At 46.1% G+C, this 16579-nt stretch overlaps 1 protein-coding gene across 5 annotated transcripts in view; it reads right to left on the bottom strand.

The window, feature by feature from the left end:
- Positions 1–16579, bottom strand: part of RASGRF2 (Ras protein specific guanine nucleotide releasing factor 2) — a 115396-nt gene that overhangs the window by 33959 nt on the left and 64858 nt on the right. For 2 of the 5 annotated variants that reach the window (XM_088054377.1, XM_014258227.2), the window contains exons 14-17: positions 14613–14861; positions 13127–13515; positions 5736–5864; positions 4353–4442 (exon numbers count right to left, since the gene is read on the bottom strand). In XM_088054377.1, the coding sequence (XP_087910503.1) occupies positions 4353–4442; positions 5736–5864; positions 13127–13515; positions 14613–14861 (857 nt within the window). The remainder of the gene's footprint in view (positions 1–4352; positions 4443–5735; positions 5865–13126; positions 13516–14612; positions 14862–16579) is intronic. The other 3 variants (XM_088054378.1, XM_088054379.1, XM_088054380.1) reach the window with 2 other exon arrangements.

Genomic DNA, 16579 nt, shown 5'->3' with positions numbered 1-16579 from the left:
TTATCCAGTTTGTCTCGGTGCAACCCAGTCATATGTGGGAGATGGGAAGTGGAGGAGGGCTGAGACCTCATACCCCAGGAAAACAAAATAAAACAGCCAGCAGTAAACCCCAAACATCCCCAAAATAAAATAGCTAACTAAATAAACTAATACGTAAACTTTCAAAAACAACACCAGAACACAAAATGGCCAGAAGGCTTCAAGGAGCAGTGAGGACAGAAGACACACAGGTGACTTGTACCTCCTAATATTCCACCAAACCTCCAACTGATTTCAGCTGCTGGTCCTGTTCTGCTTTGCCAGCCTGGTAACCTCAAACAACCCCTGCTTGCAGGTAACTTTCCACTCTGGAGCCCAGGTGAGCCAGTGTTCCCTTTGGAGTGTCCCTCAGCAGAACCCCACTGAGCTTCTGTTGATTGCCAAAGAGTCACAGACTCCTGCTCCTTCTGCAACCTGGCCCCATGAAAACCATCTGATGTGTCCTACATCTGGCATCAGAAAAGGCAGAAAATCACAGGATTATAGAACTGATAGGGCTGGAAGGGAACTCTTAGGGCACTGAGCCCAACCCTTTGCCCACATCACCCTGTTCCCCACTGCTGCTCCCTTCCCTGGCATGCAGCCTTTTACAGAATATTCTCATCAGCTCTCCAGCCCTCTCTTCCCTAGTGTGAAGCATGAGCTTCACATGCACAGAAGTCATTTCATACCTCACCTCATCCTTGACTGCAAACTCACAACCTTTTCCAGCCCTCACTCTCTCACCTCAATCAGGATTGTTCATACCCTTCAATATCAGTGCAAATTCTGCATTTGTACTATGGTACCACATTCATCTTTCCCGTTCCTTTCTTTGCAATTCCTGATGTTTTCTTTACCTTTCAGGCTCCTGCTGAGCACCAAGACCATTTCAGGAAATGACCTGTTCTCATCCTCAGCCCTGGGCCAGTCCTTCCAGGTGCAGAGCTCAGACAGTTTTGCCTGGTGTGCATCACTTGGTATTAATCAACCCTGGATCTCATCTGCCACTCTACTCGTGTTCCACGTAGGAGTTCTGTAAATGGCACACTCTGCAGCGTCTGCAGCAGGGAGGCCAAGGAATGACTGAACAGAAAACAAAAAACCTCACCAATGCCATTCACTGCCCAGAGCTGATTCACTGTCTGCTCATGCCCATCCTACGAAACAAACGGCACCAGAAACCACCGGGGGAAAGAAAGGCGTTCTTTACAGAAAAAAATCTCACAATCATGATAACACACGCGTGGGAAATGAATAAAATTCGGTCTAGCCAAATTTGAACTTCATGACTCTGCAAGTTTAGTACTAATCTCTACCATGAGTGATTGCACCAAGTTACAAAACAGGTGATTCCATGGTATAAGATCTGGTTTGTAACCTTCAGTTTTTCTACTCGTTACAGGTGGACACTGGATTACTCTAACTTAGTCTCCTGAGACTCAAAACCACACATTTTCTTATCAAATCTGTTGCACAGCCTTCTGGTTTTTACATCATTTCAGAGAATGACCTTTAATGAAGAGCTCGCTTAAACAGCAACATGGAAAAGAACTTATATATGCTAGGAATGTTGTTTTTCCCCTTTCAACATTCCCAAGCTTTGATGTTCCTTCTAATGAATGCAAAATTGAAGATTGTATTTTCTCTCCTACTTCAGTATTATGAATATTGAAAAGCAGTGATTTCAATAATACAAAAGCAGTATTTTTTAATTGAATTGAATTAGTTCCTAATGGGAACTAATACTGGGAAAACCCAGTATTTTTCACCCTTACTTTGCTTCCTAAAGAACCTGTTAATGTACTGGGTTAATTCATAAAGCAGATTGTGTCAGTGATTTCATGCAGATTCTAATTCCAAAGGCAGAGAATATTCATCATTCAGATAAAAACTGCTAAGTACAAGTTAGTGATGGGTTCACCACACAGTGTGATCCCACAGCACACACAGGACGAGCACAGAGACACACCCAGGGGTGCAGCAGAGGCAAGTCCTGATCTCCTCCCGTGACCAGGTGACACACCTGGCAGGTGAGGGGAAGGTGTGGATGTGTCACCTGGACTGCCACAGCTGGAAAAGCTGCATCCCAGGGCCTGGAGAGAGCCATCTCCTCTGGGATAGGGTCTGGTAGCTGGGCTCAGGGACAGTGGGGACAGTGCTGACCCAGCTGGTGTCTGGTCACCAGTGGTGTCCACAGGGAGCAGAGCTGGGCCAGTCCTGCTCAATACCTTTGGTAAATGATGCCTTCAGCTTTGCCTTCCAGCGTTCCCAGGTTGTGCCCTGCCCTGGTGTGTGGCTCTGAACTCCACACAAAGTGACAGCAAGCTCTCCTCACAGCTCAGGCACACACAACAATCCTTTCCCAGCCCCACAGCCAAGGGCAGCGCTGCAGCTTTGGGCCCAAAAAGCACAAACAGCCCCGAGCTGAGGAGAGCGAGCTGGGAGGATGGGACTGCATCCCCTGCAGCTGGAATTGCACGGTTCACCCCGAGGTGGGGATGGACCAAAGTGATCCAAGGGTGAAACTCCTGAGCCATCCTGGCTGGAGCCAGGGCCGGGCTCCTGCAGTGCCCAAGGTGCATCCTTGGAAGGGCTTTTAATGGATCCCTGCTTTATTCCTTTAACCCTGCCCAGCCCCTGCCCCTGGAGCCTCTCCAGGCATCAGATGACCTGGGTGAGGGCAGGAGGGCTCTGCAGAGGGGTCCAGACTGGCTGGATCTTGGGCCAAGGCCATGGCTGTGATGTCAACAAGGACAACAACAGCCCCAGGAGGGGCTGAGGGAGCTGGGAAGGGGCTGGAGAATTGCTGAGGGAGCTGGGAAGGGGCTGGAGAATTCCTGAGGGAGCTGGGAAGGGGCTGGAGAATTCCTGAGGGAGCTGGGAAGGGGCTGGAGAATTCCTGAGGGAGCTGGGAAGGGGCTGGAGAATCCCTGAGGGAGATGGGAAGGGGCTGGAGAATCCCTGAGGGAGATGGGAAGGGGCTGGAGAATTCCTGAAGGAGCTGGGAAGGGGCTGGAGAATTCCTGAGGGAGCTGGGAAGGGGCTCAGCCTGGAGAAAAGGAGGCTCAGGGGGCCCTTGTGGCTCTGCACAAGTCCCTGGCAGGAGGGGACAGCCGGGGGGATTTGGGCTCTGCTCCCAGGAACAGGGACAGGAGGAGAGGGAACGGCCTCAGGCTGGACCAGGGGAGGCTCAGGGGGGACAGCAGCAGGAATTTCCCCATGGAAAGGGAGCTCAGGCCCTGGAACTGCCCAGGGAGGGTTGCAGTGCCCATCCCTGGAGGTGTCCAGGGAATTCCTGGATGTGGCACTCAGGGCTCTGGGCTGGGGACAGGTGGGCATCAGGCACGGGCTGGACCTGATGATCTGGGAGAGATTTTCCAGCCTAAATGATTCCCTGGTAAAGTCTGTAATGATGAACACCACTGTCTTGTAATCTAAAGATCATGGGAAGCACACAAGACCAGGAGGAGCAGTGATCCATCCTCATGCAGAAGTTTTTTTCTCCTGATGTCTTCTCACCCATCCATCCCAGAGCAGAGCCCTGGACATAGTGGATACAAAAATGCACTGAGATTCACAGGGATCATTTACTGTCTTACACAGATTTCCACAGGTGATTTTGAGACTGGGATGGCCAGAGCAGTTTCTTGACATCCCAGTGGGAAAGAGGCAAGTGCAAATTTACAGCTGGATTGTGCTCTGTCACACATAGTCAAAATGGGCTGTGGATTTGAGCATGTCAAGCTAGACTTTAGAAAAATTGTTTATTTGCAACATAACCTGTGAGAGTACCCTGTTAGTGGAAGATATTGATATGTCAAAGGCCACACAGCAAGAGAAGCAGCACATTCAAAATTCAAGTCAAGAATTTTATGTTGCACTAAGTACCTCCACTCAGTACTTGCTTTCCAAGGAATACACAAAATACGCTCAAAATAAGTAAAACTGCACACCACCTTCGGACCTAGAAAACCTCATTTCAAAAAATAAAATCTTAAATTAGTGAAATTAAGAAGTGAATTTAAAAAAAAACCAAACAGACAAGACATTATCTGGATGCTTAGAAGACCACATACATGCCAAATATTAATATTCCTGTAATAGGCTGGATTAGAAATAATAAGAAATCAAACAAAAGGGTTGGAAAAGGCTTAAAAAACTCCCAGATGCCTGGGCAGGGACACCTCCCACTAGACCAGGCTGCTCTGAGGCCCACACGAGCAGCTCCCCATGAGAACAGAGGTGTGTTCGCACGAGCACCTCCTGGGAAGCTGTGTGTCACCTGCCTGTGTCACCTGCCTGTGTCCCCTGTGTGTGGCACACCCCCTCACCTGGCGGGCTCCCGTGCCCAGCTGCAGCTGTGGCGATGGCAAAGGCAGAAGCAGGAGACACCGAGCAGTGGCTGTTGTCAGCAGTCTGCACTGTAAAGGGGAAAGATGGGGAAAAATTAACTCCTACAAACTTTTTATCCACCAGCAACAAGACTTAGAACCTTCAGTGAATCACGAACACTGCATTTATTAATGCTGTCAGATGATCTTCTGTGAAAGACAACAGAAGTATCATAATCGTATTTATGGTTTGTATTTCCACATTTATATATCATATGTATAACTAATGTTGCTACAGAAAAAACGTCTAAGACACTGCCAAGGTGAGGAACAAGATATTAACCAAACAGGAGGGAGGAAAAAAAAAGAGAGAGAGAGAGAGAGAGAGAGAGAGATACAGAAAAACAATGACATAGAAAATTAGCATAAACCAAAAATTATGTCAGAGAATTAAGCATATTCTCCATCTTCTGATAACTGGATTCACACATTTTCCCTGGCCACTGTCCAGGATGAGCAGAATTTGGCAGATCTTGTCAAACTAGCTCTACAGGGAGTGCTGTGAACATTGTCTAGGACTCAGGTAATATGACACTGCCCACAGTTTCCTGCTCCCAAATCTTGCCCTTTTGCCATAAACGTGCCCAGTCACAGAAAAATACTATTGGTTTAATCCTGGAGTGCCCTGGCAACTTATTACCCAGGTGAGAAGACTCTGCTCTGCTTTTCTTTTAGTCCCAGGTATGAAACACCTGCCCAGAAACCTGGCCTGCAGGAGCTGGCAGAATTTTAAGTCTTCATGGACACAGCTCAAAGCCCTGCTAATGATTTCAAAGAGCCACGTGAGAACTATTTGAGGAGCTCCAGCTCTCTTTCTCCTCTTCAATTGAGCAGCTTTTTCAAATTTTGGAATGATTAATGTGAGACCATCTGTAAATGTTCAGTATTACACAAAGAAACAGACACAGTCACTCCCCATTGACAACAATGGGTGTTGTCTGTTTCATGATTACAGATGGTGCCCAAAATATGTCCCCTCATCAGCTGAAAAAAAAATATGCCAGAGTCCTTAGAGTTCTGTGAGAATAGGGCTGATTCAATATTAGTCTTGAGCTTGGGCACATCCTGCTTGAGCTATTTCAGAACACTGAATCACCCTGAAGTCTCAACACGCTTCCATGCCTCATTATTGCCGCTGAAATTTAACAGGCACACCTCACATTTTAACGGCTTTTTTATTTTTAACACCTGAGAAACAAGAAAAATACAGGAGAACCAGATGATTCAAAGATTATTACAGCTTTCCACTGTCCTGCACAGATGACAGGTACAGTGATTAAGCTCAGCAAGTGTCTGGCAGAGCCAGGACACGTCAGCTCTCACCTCCCGGCTGCCGGTAGCGGAGGTGGCGCGGCGTCGAGGGCGACCTGCACGGGGACAGCTCTGCAGTGTCCACCACCGAGCTGCTCTCAGGAATGGTCCTGTCCACTGACACAGACTCCAGAACCCCTGCTTTAAAAGAGAATAAATGCCAGCACTGACGATCGTGCGTAATTCGGTTTATGGTTGTTTCAAACAGTACCGCTCCTGTAACGTGAGATTTTGCCATTAACTCGGCAAAAAATATCCTCTGGGTGGAGTTGAAGGAGTGGGAAAGCCTTGTACCAATGACACAAAAGCTCATAAATAAAGAACTTGGTGAAAACCAGCAAGTTGTCAGTTTCCAAGTATGTTGGATAAAACTGCACTTTCAATCAGGAGAACATGCAGTGACATGCACACATAACAAGAGTACTTGAACTTGTAGGTTTTCTATGACCTAGGGAAAATAATCCTTGTTGAATAACAAAACATAATCAAAATCCATCCAATAAAGATGCCAAAGAGCACTAGAAAGCAGATTAGTCCATGGTGGAGTTCGTTTATCAGAAGAATAAAAGAAGGAATGGGATAAACATTACTTCCAAACTGAGGGAAAACCAGCTGATAAAATACATCCTGCATTTGATGTGAATGACAGCTCTGCCTGCAGCATAAGCATTGTGTAAATAAAGCTAAATAAAAACAAAAACTTTGGAAAACAAAAACTCTGAAAACAAACAGCTTTGAAAGTAAGCAAAGAAGGTGAAAACCCCAGCCTGTAAATGTACAGCAGTCATAGAGAACAGCTATCACCATAATAATATGTCCTGGGAAACAGAATTGTGCAGTTGTACTGGACTTAGAGTAAGCCAGAGCTGTGTTTTTGGAACTCTGGCAGTATCAGAGCAACAGGAGTACCCATTTCCATCCCCCTTATGAGATTTATTTTTAAAGCTGTCTTCATCAACATGCTGCATGCAGCTGGGCAACAAAAGGACTCTACTGCAGGACAGAGCTCTCTACCTGCAAATCCCTCCAGAGCAAGGAAGCTGTTCAGCAGGAGATCCCCAAAGGGGTGGGAGACTGCACTGACAGCAATTTAACATTTATATGGGCTTCTGGCCACTTCCAAATGTTCCTTGTGCTGTCCAGGTAATGCTTCCAGCTTTGACAGACCACAATGAGACACGTGAATAACTCTCCAACAGTGCCCACTGCCTACACCTGGGCAGAACAACCTGCTCTTTACCACTGCACTCTACACTGTGTAGACAAAATGGTAATGTAAGAATGTAGAAAGGCAGTTACCTCTCTGTGATTCATTTTAATGCACAGCCTCAAGTCTGGGATATCTGTGCTATCTTCACATTGAACGTGGCTAAAGTAGTGCACAAGAAGAATTTGCTCAACTTTGCATAGAAAAAAACTCTATTTTATATACACGTATAAACTATCTCTGATGCAATTAATGTAAAAACATCCAGCATACTGGATATATAATACCCATGATTATGCACAACAGCTAACTTTTTGAAAGTGTAAAGCATGAGCAAAGATCACAGAATCCCCAGAGCAGGGAGAGACCCCCAGGGATCACCCAGTGCCACCCTGCCCTGCCCAGACCCCCCAGCAATCCCCCTGGGCATCCCTGGAGCTCTGTCCAAGCTCTCCTGGAGCTCTGGCAGCCTCGGGGCTGTGCCCATTCCCTGGGGAGCCTGGGCAGTGCCAGCACCTCTGGGGGAAGAGCCTTTCCTGATGTGCACCCCAAATCCCTGGCCCAGCTCCAGCTGTTCCTGGGCGCTGCTCCTGTCCCGGGGAGCAGAGATGGGAGCTGCCCTCGGGAGGAGCTGCAGCCCCTGCTGAGCTCTGCTCTCAGGCTCCTCTTCTCCAGCTGAACCCTCCAAGTGCCCTCAGCTGCTCCTCGTGTGGCCCCTCCAGACCCTTGCCCATCCCCATGTCTCTCTTTTGGACACTCTCTAACAGCTTTAGCTCTTTCTGATATGATGGTGCCCAAAACTGTCCCCAGGATTTGAGAGGCTGCACCAGCCAGCGATGCTGGACCTGGTACCCCTGAGGACAGGGATGTCCCTCCTGGCTCCAGGCCACTGCTGACTCAGATCAAACTGGACATGGAGCAGGACCCCCAGGTCCTGTCCCCCCAGCCCCTTGTTCCCCAGTCCAGCCACACAGCCAGGGGTGCCCATCCCAGGCACAGAATCCCTGGTAAAACCTGACCCCGCTGGTGATTTCACACCCCTCATTTGCTGAGCTCTCTCTGCAGGGCCTCTCTGCCCTCCAAGGGGTTGACAGCTGCTCCCAGTTTAGTGTCACCAGCAAACTTACTCAGCACTCCTCAGAGTCCTGTGTCCAGATTGCCAGTGAGGCTGGTGAAGAGCACAGGGCTGAGGACAGAAGCCTGGAACCCCAGCAGCAGCAGGTGCCAGCCTGGTGTCACCCCACCACCCACTGCCACCCTCTGTGCCTGTCTCACGAGCCCATTGCCCACGATGCTTTTATCCACCTGGGGGCTGGACAGTCTGTCCAGATGGATCCTGGGAGAGACTGTATCCAAAGCTTTGATGAAGACCAAAAAGATCACATTACTGCCTCTGCTGGGTCACCCAGGTGTGTCACCCTGTCATAGAAGGAACTCAGGTGTGACCAGCAGGACCTTCCCCTTGTGAAGCTGTGCTGACCTATTGTTGCCAGATGAATACCTGTTTGCTCAGCTGGTAGGGAAAAGACAATGATTATTTTGTAAAATCACCGGCCTGTGGAACTGCATAATGGGGATCATGTTAAACATCAACCAAGAAGAGGAGCAGGACAAAACACTTTCATCTCCAAAATAATGTATTACTTTGGTTATGCCAACTTGGCTCCAGATTTGGGAAAGTAACACCGAGCTCATGAGGCAGTCAAGTGTCACTTCAGGGCTGACAACCTCCAGAGAACACTGTACAGACCCCTGAGACAGACAAACTCCTGGAAAGGGAAGGAACATACACAGATGACCCTGGGGGAATGATTATCATATGTATGTTTGTTGTGGGACAAGCTGTGAGCACACATGTGAAATACAGCCTGGGAGCAGGAGCCTTTTCTGTGCTCAGCAAGCACCACATCTCAGAGGAGACAGCCCCTCATGCCTCCAGCTGAATGAAGAGTGGATGCTGCTTGATGCTGCACTGCACTTCGGGAGGTTTTGTCCATTTTTCAGCAACATGATGCCTCCAGGTGTTTTCCTTTACCTACCAGGATAGTTCTCTCCATGACCTTACCAGGCACTGAAGTGAGACTGGTGGGCCTGCAGTTTTCAGGGTGTTATAGTTACATATTATATTGTTGGCTTTTCGCAAATATTAAAATGAATGTTATGTGTATAAGAATGGGAAATTTTGTTGTATTAACATAGTTTCCTTTATTGCTGTTATTGCTGAAACTTAGAAATAGTGGTATAATACATATATGTTAGGCTATGGCATAGTATTAAAATAAAAACTGCTTTTGTTTGTATAATCCAAAGACTGAGGAAAAAAAAAAAAAAATAGCTGAGAACTCCTGCATTTGTAAACTATCTTATCCAGATGAAGACAGCAGTGACCAGAGCTCTGGGGGGAGGAATTTATTGCATTTCTGGTATCAGAGAATGTAAATCTCAATGGCACCAAGAGGACTGAACTATTGGGAAGGGGACAAGAGAAAACTAAACAGAAGAACACCAAAGATCCTAAGGAGAATGTCTGAATATGTATGAGAATTTATGGATATGTAGCAGGGTCCTGTTTTTAAGGGACAATCCTTTGTCAGTAAGGTGAATGCAGAGACACCCGGCCCTATCTGTATACTTTACCTTTTTCTCCTAATTGTCTTTTTTATTAAACTTTTAAATTCTATAAAAATTATGCGAACCTCGTTTTTCACAAGGGTCACCCTTCCTGCACTTTTCGAAAACTGGGACAATGTTAACCAGCTTCCACTCAACCGGGACCTCTCCAGATTTCCAAGATTGTTCAAATACTGAGAGAAGACTCACAGGGACGTTAGCCAGTTCTTTGAGTATTCTCAGATGAATCCCATCATGCCCCATAGATTTATAGGGATCCAGCTGGTGCAGCAGATCCCTACAACTTCAGGATCAACTGTGCGTTTATCATTCTCAAGCCACAGTCATTCAGCTTAGGGCACTGGGACTCCCTTAGCCCATGCTGAAAAGAGGTAAGGAAACCATTAATGTCCCTGTCTTGTCAAACTCCCTATTTGTGAGGTGACCACCCTCATTCTGGAATGGACCAATGTCATTTCTACACTGCTTTTTGCTGATGTATTTTTAAACCCTCTTCTTATTGTTCCCCACAGTTCTGGCAAGTCTCAACTCCAGTTAAGGTTTGGCTGCAAAAATTTTCTTCCTGCAGAGCACCATCTCTGTGCTCCTGCTATGTCCCCCAACCTCCTGCTGGGCACACACCTTCCTTTTCTGCTTTACCTCCAAAAGAAGATCCCTGCTCCGCCAAGCCAGCCTTCTGTCTCATCTGTTTCTGACCTTCAACATTTTGGTATTGCCTCTTCCTGTGCCCTTAGGAAGTGATGCCTAAAAAGTGACCCACACTAATGGACCCCAGCACCTTTGGAAGAATTTTCCCAGGAATCTTGATCACTATTTCCCTGAGCAGCCTAAAGTCTGCTCTGCTCATGTCCAAAGGTGAAAATTTTCTGACGCTTTTCCTCCTCGCAACAGAGATTTTAAACTCAATCATTTTGTGGCTGCTGTAGCAGAGATAGCCACCAATTATGGTGGCAACAAATCAAGGAGGGCATTTTTCCTAGTCAGCTAGAAGTTGTCATCCAGGTGTTTAAGTAATCTGGACTGGATTGTACCAACTGTGTGATGCTCCCACTTGTTTTCTGACATATCCCAGATGAAGTATCCCAGAAGGACAAGGGCGGTTGAGTTGGGCGTGTCCCTTTGTTCCTCAAAGAAAGGATGCATCCCTTGGTTCCATTGTTATCCTCAGGGCCAGGAATTCTATAGTAGACTCCCACAGAGATATCTGCATCCTTTCACTGCCCTTGATTCTTACCCAGAGGCTATCAACTGTGCCACTGCCAATTTTAACATCCCTACATTCTAACCCTTCTGTTACATAGAATGCCTCCCTCACCCTCATCTGCCCTGCCTATTCTTCCTAAAGAGTCTGTAACTGTTCAATAGGGCAGTTCAATCACAGGACTCATCCCAGTAAGGTCATCACTTTTGATGACTCAGTGATGTCAAATCACTGGGACTGGGCCAAGGATGCAAGCTCCTCTTGTTTGTCCTTCCTGCTGTGTGTGTTGGAACAGAAGCACTTCAGCTGTGGTCTGTTGTGGCCAACACCTCCTACCAGCACTCAGTTCCTCAAGTTTTGGTGCATCATCCCACTGTCTCTCACTACCCAGACTGGTTTTGTCCTTTCCCCCTTCCAAACTAGTTTAAAGCTTTATCAGCAAGTCCTCCAAGTTCCTATACTAGAAACCTTTTCACCTCTGAGAGGTGCATCCCGTCGGGTGTTAGCAGATCAGGTGTTTTCGACCATCTCATTGTCAAAATCCCAACATTATTCTGATGACACCAGCCCCTGCTCTTGTTAGGCAGACTCCTAGGAATGCCACAGTGGATAACTTGTGTGTTGGAAAGGGATTTTTTGTTAAACAATAGGCAGCATTCTGTAAAAACAATCCCTTGGCATAATGAAACATCTAATTTATTTGCAGGGCACCGCTAATTCATCAGTAGGGAGCAGACATAACTTTTCACTCACATTTGTCTTACTTTGCATTTAGTAATCCTTTCCTTCTATCCTCTCATTAATTTTCTGTTATTATAGTACTAGCAACTAAAATTGAGCTACATTTTGCTCAGATTCACAGATCTAATTCCTCAGACTGTACACTAGGTCATGTACAACCATTTTTAAATAATAATTTTAAGAATTAAAAAAAACATTTTTTAATTGCATTGTTTTCTGTTTAGTGTAACAACAATAAAAAAATATTACTGCAAACTTCTGTTCCAGTTAAGAAGACCATTCCTCTGTCCCCAAAGGAGAAATAATGCCCACTTCTGTTTCCTATGAGACTGGAGCCACTTTCTTGCTTTGCTATCTATAAGTGCAATACTCCCATCCCTAGATGCCCACACTGAGGTTTTTATCAAACAGCTTCAGCCCTCTGGAAGTAAAACCTATTCCAATGTGCACTACAGAATCCATAGAGGATTTAGGATTATCAGGAGCAATTAATCTATTTCAGACTTGTACCTTCTGGAGGGATAACCTGGTGACATTCCCACCACCTGGTACAAATGTCACTGAGGTACTGAGCACATCACAGGTATTATTTATTTGCATTAGTGATGGAATCTGCCTGGAAAACAAGCCCTCTGTGCAAACACGTTAAAGCTGTTATGTCTTTCTTTTTTAACTTAATATTTCACTTCCTCTAGAACATGGTGCAACTCAAAAATCTCTCACCTCAGCAAGCACAACTGCCATCAGATTCTCTCTTCTGCCTTTCTCCTTAACACTGTGCTGAAGTGAAAACATGAGGTGCTCTGGGTTGGAACGAGATGAGCTTTCAGGTCCCTTCCCACCCAGAGCATTCTGTGATCCTATGACTCTGCTGCAGCTCCTGGGAAGGAGCAGCAGAGTGCTGGGAACAGAGAACACATCTCAGCCTGGGCCAGAGGAGCAGCAGAGTGCCAGGACTGTCCTCTGTGCCCTCTCCAGCACACAGCTGGTGCAGACAGGGAGGAGATAACCCAGGGGCTGAAAGGCCCAAAGGGGCACCTCTGGCACCAAAAGGGTCAGGTCCCAGCTCAGAATCAACATCTCAGTCTGGACAGCAAATCTGGGAAGAGAGAGGAGAAATATTCCTGACTGTTCTGCAAACTCTAAAAGACACACGAGTTATCACAGAGGCAGAAGCCTCCCACACCCTGAAAGTGTTTGAGACTCCTCCCTGGAGTTTGGACTCAGATTCCGTGGTTACTTCCCTGGGGATTGAGGGAAAGGATCTCGGTGTGTGCCCCAACAACCCCCGGACAGGAAGATCCATGGAACCCTCGGTTATATCACTTCTTCCCTAGCTGTAACATTACCAGGTACCCTTAACCTCACACCGTGCACTCCTTCTAGTAATTTCCTTTTTGTCCTTACTCCTGTGAGTACTGGCTCGTTTCAAGCCTTATGTCTGGCATTTCTGTGTCTATAAAATAAACAATTCCTTCTGTAATAGAGCAGATCAGGCATTGTTAGATAACTTGTGAAGGAGAGGGGGTTTTGGGGTGCTGGCCACCCCAGCAGAGCTCTGCAGAGGCCACAGGAGGGGTTTGTGTGAGCCAGCTCACAGCTCACAGCAAGAGAGTGGAATACCTCTGCGGATGCTCCTCCTCAGCTTGTTGCAGAGGTCCAGGCGTGGGTTCTCCAGGCTGTCCTCGGCCGAGCCCGGGCTCTGCTCGGGGGACGACAGCCCCCGGCTCAGGTCCAGCGGCGCCTTGCTGCCCGTGGGTGGCGGGGACGTGGCCGGGCTGTAGCTCGAGGTGGGGCTGCTGGCCACAGACGAGGCCGAGAGGTCCAGGGCACCGATCCTGGAGTTCAGCGGAGAGGTCAGGGACAGTTTTCGGGTCCTGGCAGGTGAGGAGGTCCTGGAGAGTGACAGGGGAGGAGGAGAGGAGAACTTGCGGCAGAGGTGCGGCGACTTCCCATCAGCCAGGTACTCCCCTCTGTTGTTCTGGCTGGTGGCAAAGAACAGCTCCAAAGACCTGACAGTCAGGAACACAAGAAGAGCAAACACTGAACGGATCCCAGTGAAAACGCCTAAATTTTAAGCGAATCTGCATGGCACTGCAAAATCCGTGTGACACTTGCTCCTCAAGGCTGGAGCATACAGCTGGGACAGGCCCTCCTTAAAACTGGCCTCCTGTTTACACCCTAATGTTATAAATAATGATGCAGCTGTTGGATTTAGCTATTATTGCCTCTTTTGTAAATTATTTTCATATAGTACGGGTTGTAATCTTTTTTTAACTGCTTTTGATGCAGTATAATTAGTCAGCCTTTTATGGTTAACACCCCAATCTCTGTGTAGATTGTATATTTTAGAGTGATAAATATATATTAGAGTTGAGGCTTTCACAAAATGTTAAAATAAAAGCTATCTGCTGTGTGTTATACCATTAACTTTTGCAGACATAATTGTAGTTGTGAAATAATAACTAATGCCTTTATTTTTGTAACTGGCAATAGTAAAGTTGCTAATGTTAATTAAAATTATTTGTAAAAATAGCCAAAATGTCTGTATGATAAAACAACATTGACAAAACACAAGAAAATAATACCAAAGGAGCAAGAAAGAATCTACCACTAATGCTTTGGCTAATCATAACTGTCAAACCACAAACCAGGGGGAAAAAATAAAGTACAGGACTCTCAAAATCATGTTTGCATTGTAGCATGTACTCTAAAAAGATGACTTCAAATGTCAAACTAAGATAAAGAATTCCCAAAACATCAAACTCAAAAAAATGTTTGATTATGTATAATGTTCATGAATATACATTTGACCAATGCAGTGAAAAAGTATATAAGAAAAAGTTATTATAGTTAACCATGTGCATTTAGCCAAGTCTATGCACCCAGCCCTGTGACTTTTGCCTTATCCCTTATTATCACTCATTAAACTCTCAAAAATTTTTAAGTGTGAGCCTTGTTTCTCACACTAAGAGCCTTTTTCTTGGGTTATTTACAGCAAATAATGAGAAAAAAGCCTGCAAAACGAGCAGGGGCGGAGGCCGTGGTGTCTGCTGCAGAAACCGGTGACGGGAAGGTCGGGGTGCTGGAGACACCCGCGCTCACTCACCTGACGGGAATGGAGGTGAAGGGGCGCCTGTAGATGTCAGAGAGCTTCTCCAGGACCACGGCAGCGGTGGTGAAGATGCGGTAGGTGTGCAGGAAGGTGTTGAGGAAGTCGATGCTCAGGAACCTCAGGTCCGTCAGCCGCTCCAAGAGGCGCTCCACGCTCGCGTAGCGGATTTGGGGCACCTTGCAGGAATTCAGCGTTTTGCTGAAGCAAATGTCAATGTCATCTCTGTGGAGACGGGCATCAGATCTACACAAAAGTCAAATTTAAAGCACTTTACCAATACGTGATCATGGCTAAGGTGATGCCTTAGGTTTTGCCTTCCAGCGTTCCCAGGTTGTGCCCTGCCCTGGTGTGTGACTCTGAACTCCACACAAAGTGACAGCAAGCTCTCCTCACAGCTCAGGCACACACAACAATCCTTTCCCAGCCCCACAACCAAGGGCAGCGCTGCAGCTTTGGGCCCAAAAAGCACAAACAGCCCCGAGCTGAGGAGAGCGAGCTGGGAGGATGGGACTGCATCCCCTGCAGCTGGAATTGCACGGTTCACCCCGAGGTGGGGATGGACCAAAGTGATCCAAGGGTGAAACTCCTGAGCCATCCTGGCTGGAGCCAGGGCCGGGCTCCTGCAGTGCCCAAGGTGCATCCTTGGAAGGGCTTTTAATGGATCCCTGCTTTATTCCTTTAACCCTGCCCAGCCCCTGCCCCTGGAGCCTCTCCAGGCATCAAAGGAGTGGCACCCCTTTAGCTGTTCTTGTCAACCTAAAATCAGCAAATATTTATGCACTGTTGTGTTTCATCAGTGCAAGAAAACTTTTCATTTGTGTTGATACCTGCTTCCATAACTGAGGGAACTTACATTTTATTTTTGGCAAACGCTTTGCTCTTACAAAGTCTAAGAAACTGTTAATCATGCTTAAATTTCTGAAATGGAACAGATGGCAGAATTGTCCCCCTCTTGTCTCTCTCTGTGGTCCATGGGTCAATATTACTAAAATCTCAGTATGGAATAACTGATCACAATGTTTTCTGCTGGGATCAAGCTTTATCTAAAATAAAGCAACAGATCCCAAAAAAATTCAGCAAAATTAACCCCTTAGCTAGGTTTAAGGCTTTTAGGTGTCTTAGGCTTACCTGCAAATTAACACCTGCCTTCAGCTCCAATAATTACTTTGTTTTAAAAGAAGAAAGAGGGAACAGCACAAAACACCTCAAAATTCAAAGCAGAAACCGAGAAGAATCTTTGTTTTAGTGAAAAAAACAAAAATAAAAAACAACCAATTTTTGCTTGAGCATCAAAATAAGAGAATAATTTACATTACCCTATCCATAATGGGGAGGGTTTCCCCTCAAATTCTGTTTTACTTAGTTTGTAAACAGCGTGAATATTAAGTAAAGCATCTTTCAATACACCCCATCTTTTTGTTAAAAATTATTGGATTTTCTCAGAAGAAAAATCAGGATATTCCACTAAATTCTGCACTGTATTGAATAAAAAAAAAAAAATAACAATAAAAATCTAATTTCTTAAACTGGGCCCTCCAAAAAGTGGCATTTTTTTGTTTTTATCACCCAATGATATCTGACTCTGAAAGCCAAACTGTGCTGAAAAATTTGAGAAGGAGAACACCCTATTTGTAAGTGTTGTGAAGATGTATTTTCTTTAGAATTAATATTCCTTGCTGGTGGCCCTGGGACTGAGGTCCTGCTGTACTTTGGGAGGGGACAAATGTACTTTTAAAACTCTGCAGGTGACAGAAGTGTTTGTGCTCTGGAGAGTTCCTGGAGTAAAGCTGAAGACAAAAAAATGCTTTATTTCCAGGGATCAGAAGTATGTGCCCTAGCAGTGCATTCCCTGATGTTTTCTCTCTCCTATTTCTAAGCACAGAGAGAAGAGGCATTTGAGAAACAAAGAGATGTGACAGATAATAGTGAGAAAGGAAATAGTTTTATGCCTGTCCCTATGT

The sequence above is a fragment of the Pseudopodoces humilis genome, chromosome 4, assembly GCF_049639895.1.
Source record: "Pseudopodoces humilis isolate 2021_Gansu_Grassland_sample_001 chromosome 4, ASM4963989v1, whole genome shotgun sequence".
Taxonomy (NCBI): Eukaryota; Metazoa; Chordata; class Aves; order Passeriformes; family Paridae; genus Pseudopodoces; species Pseudopodoces humilis.
The sequence above is the reverse complement of the archived record's forward strand: the minus strand, read 5'-3'. Positions and strand labels throughout refer to the sequence as shown.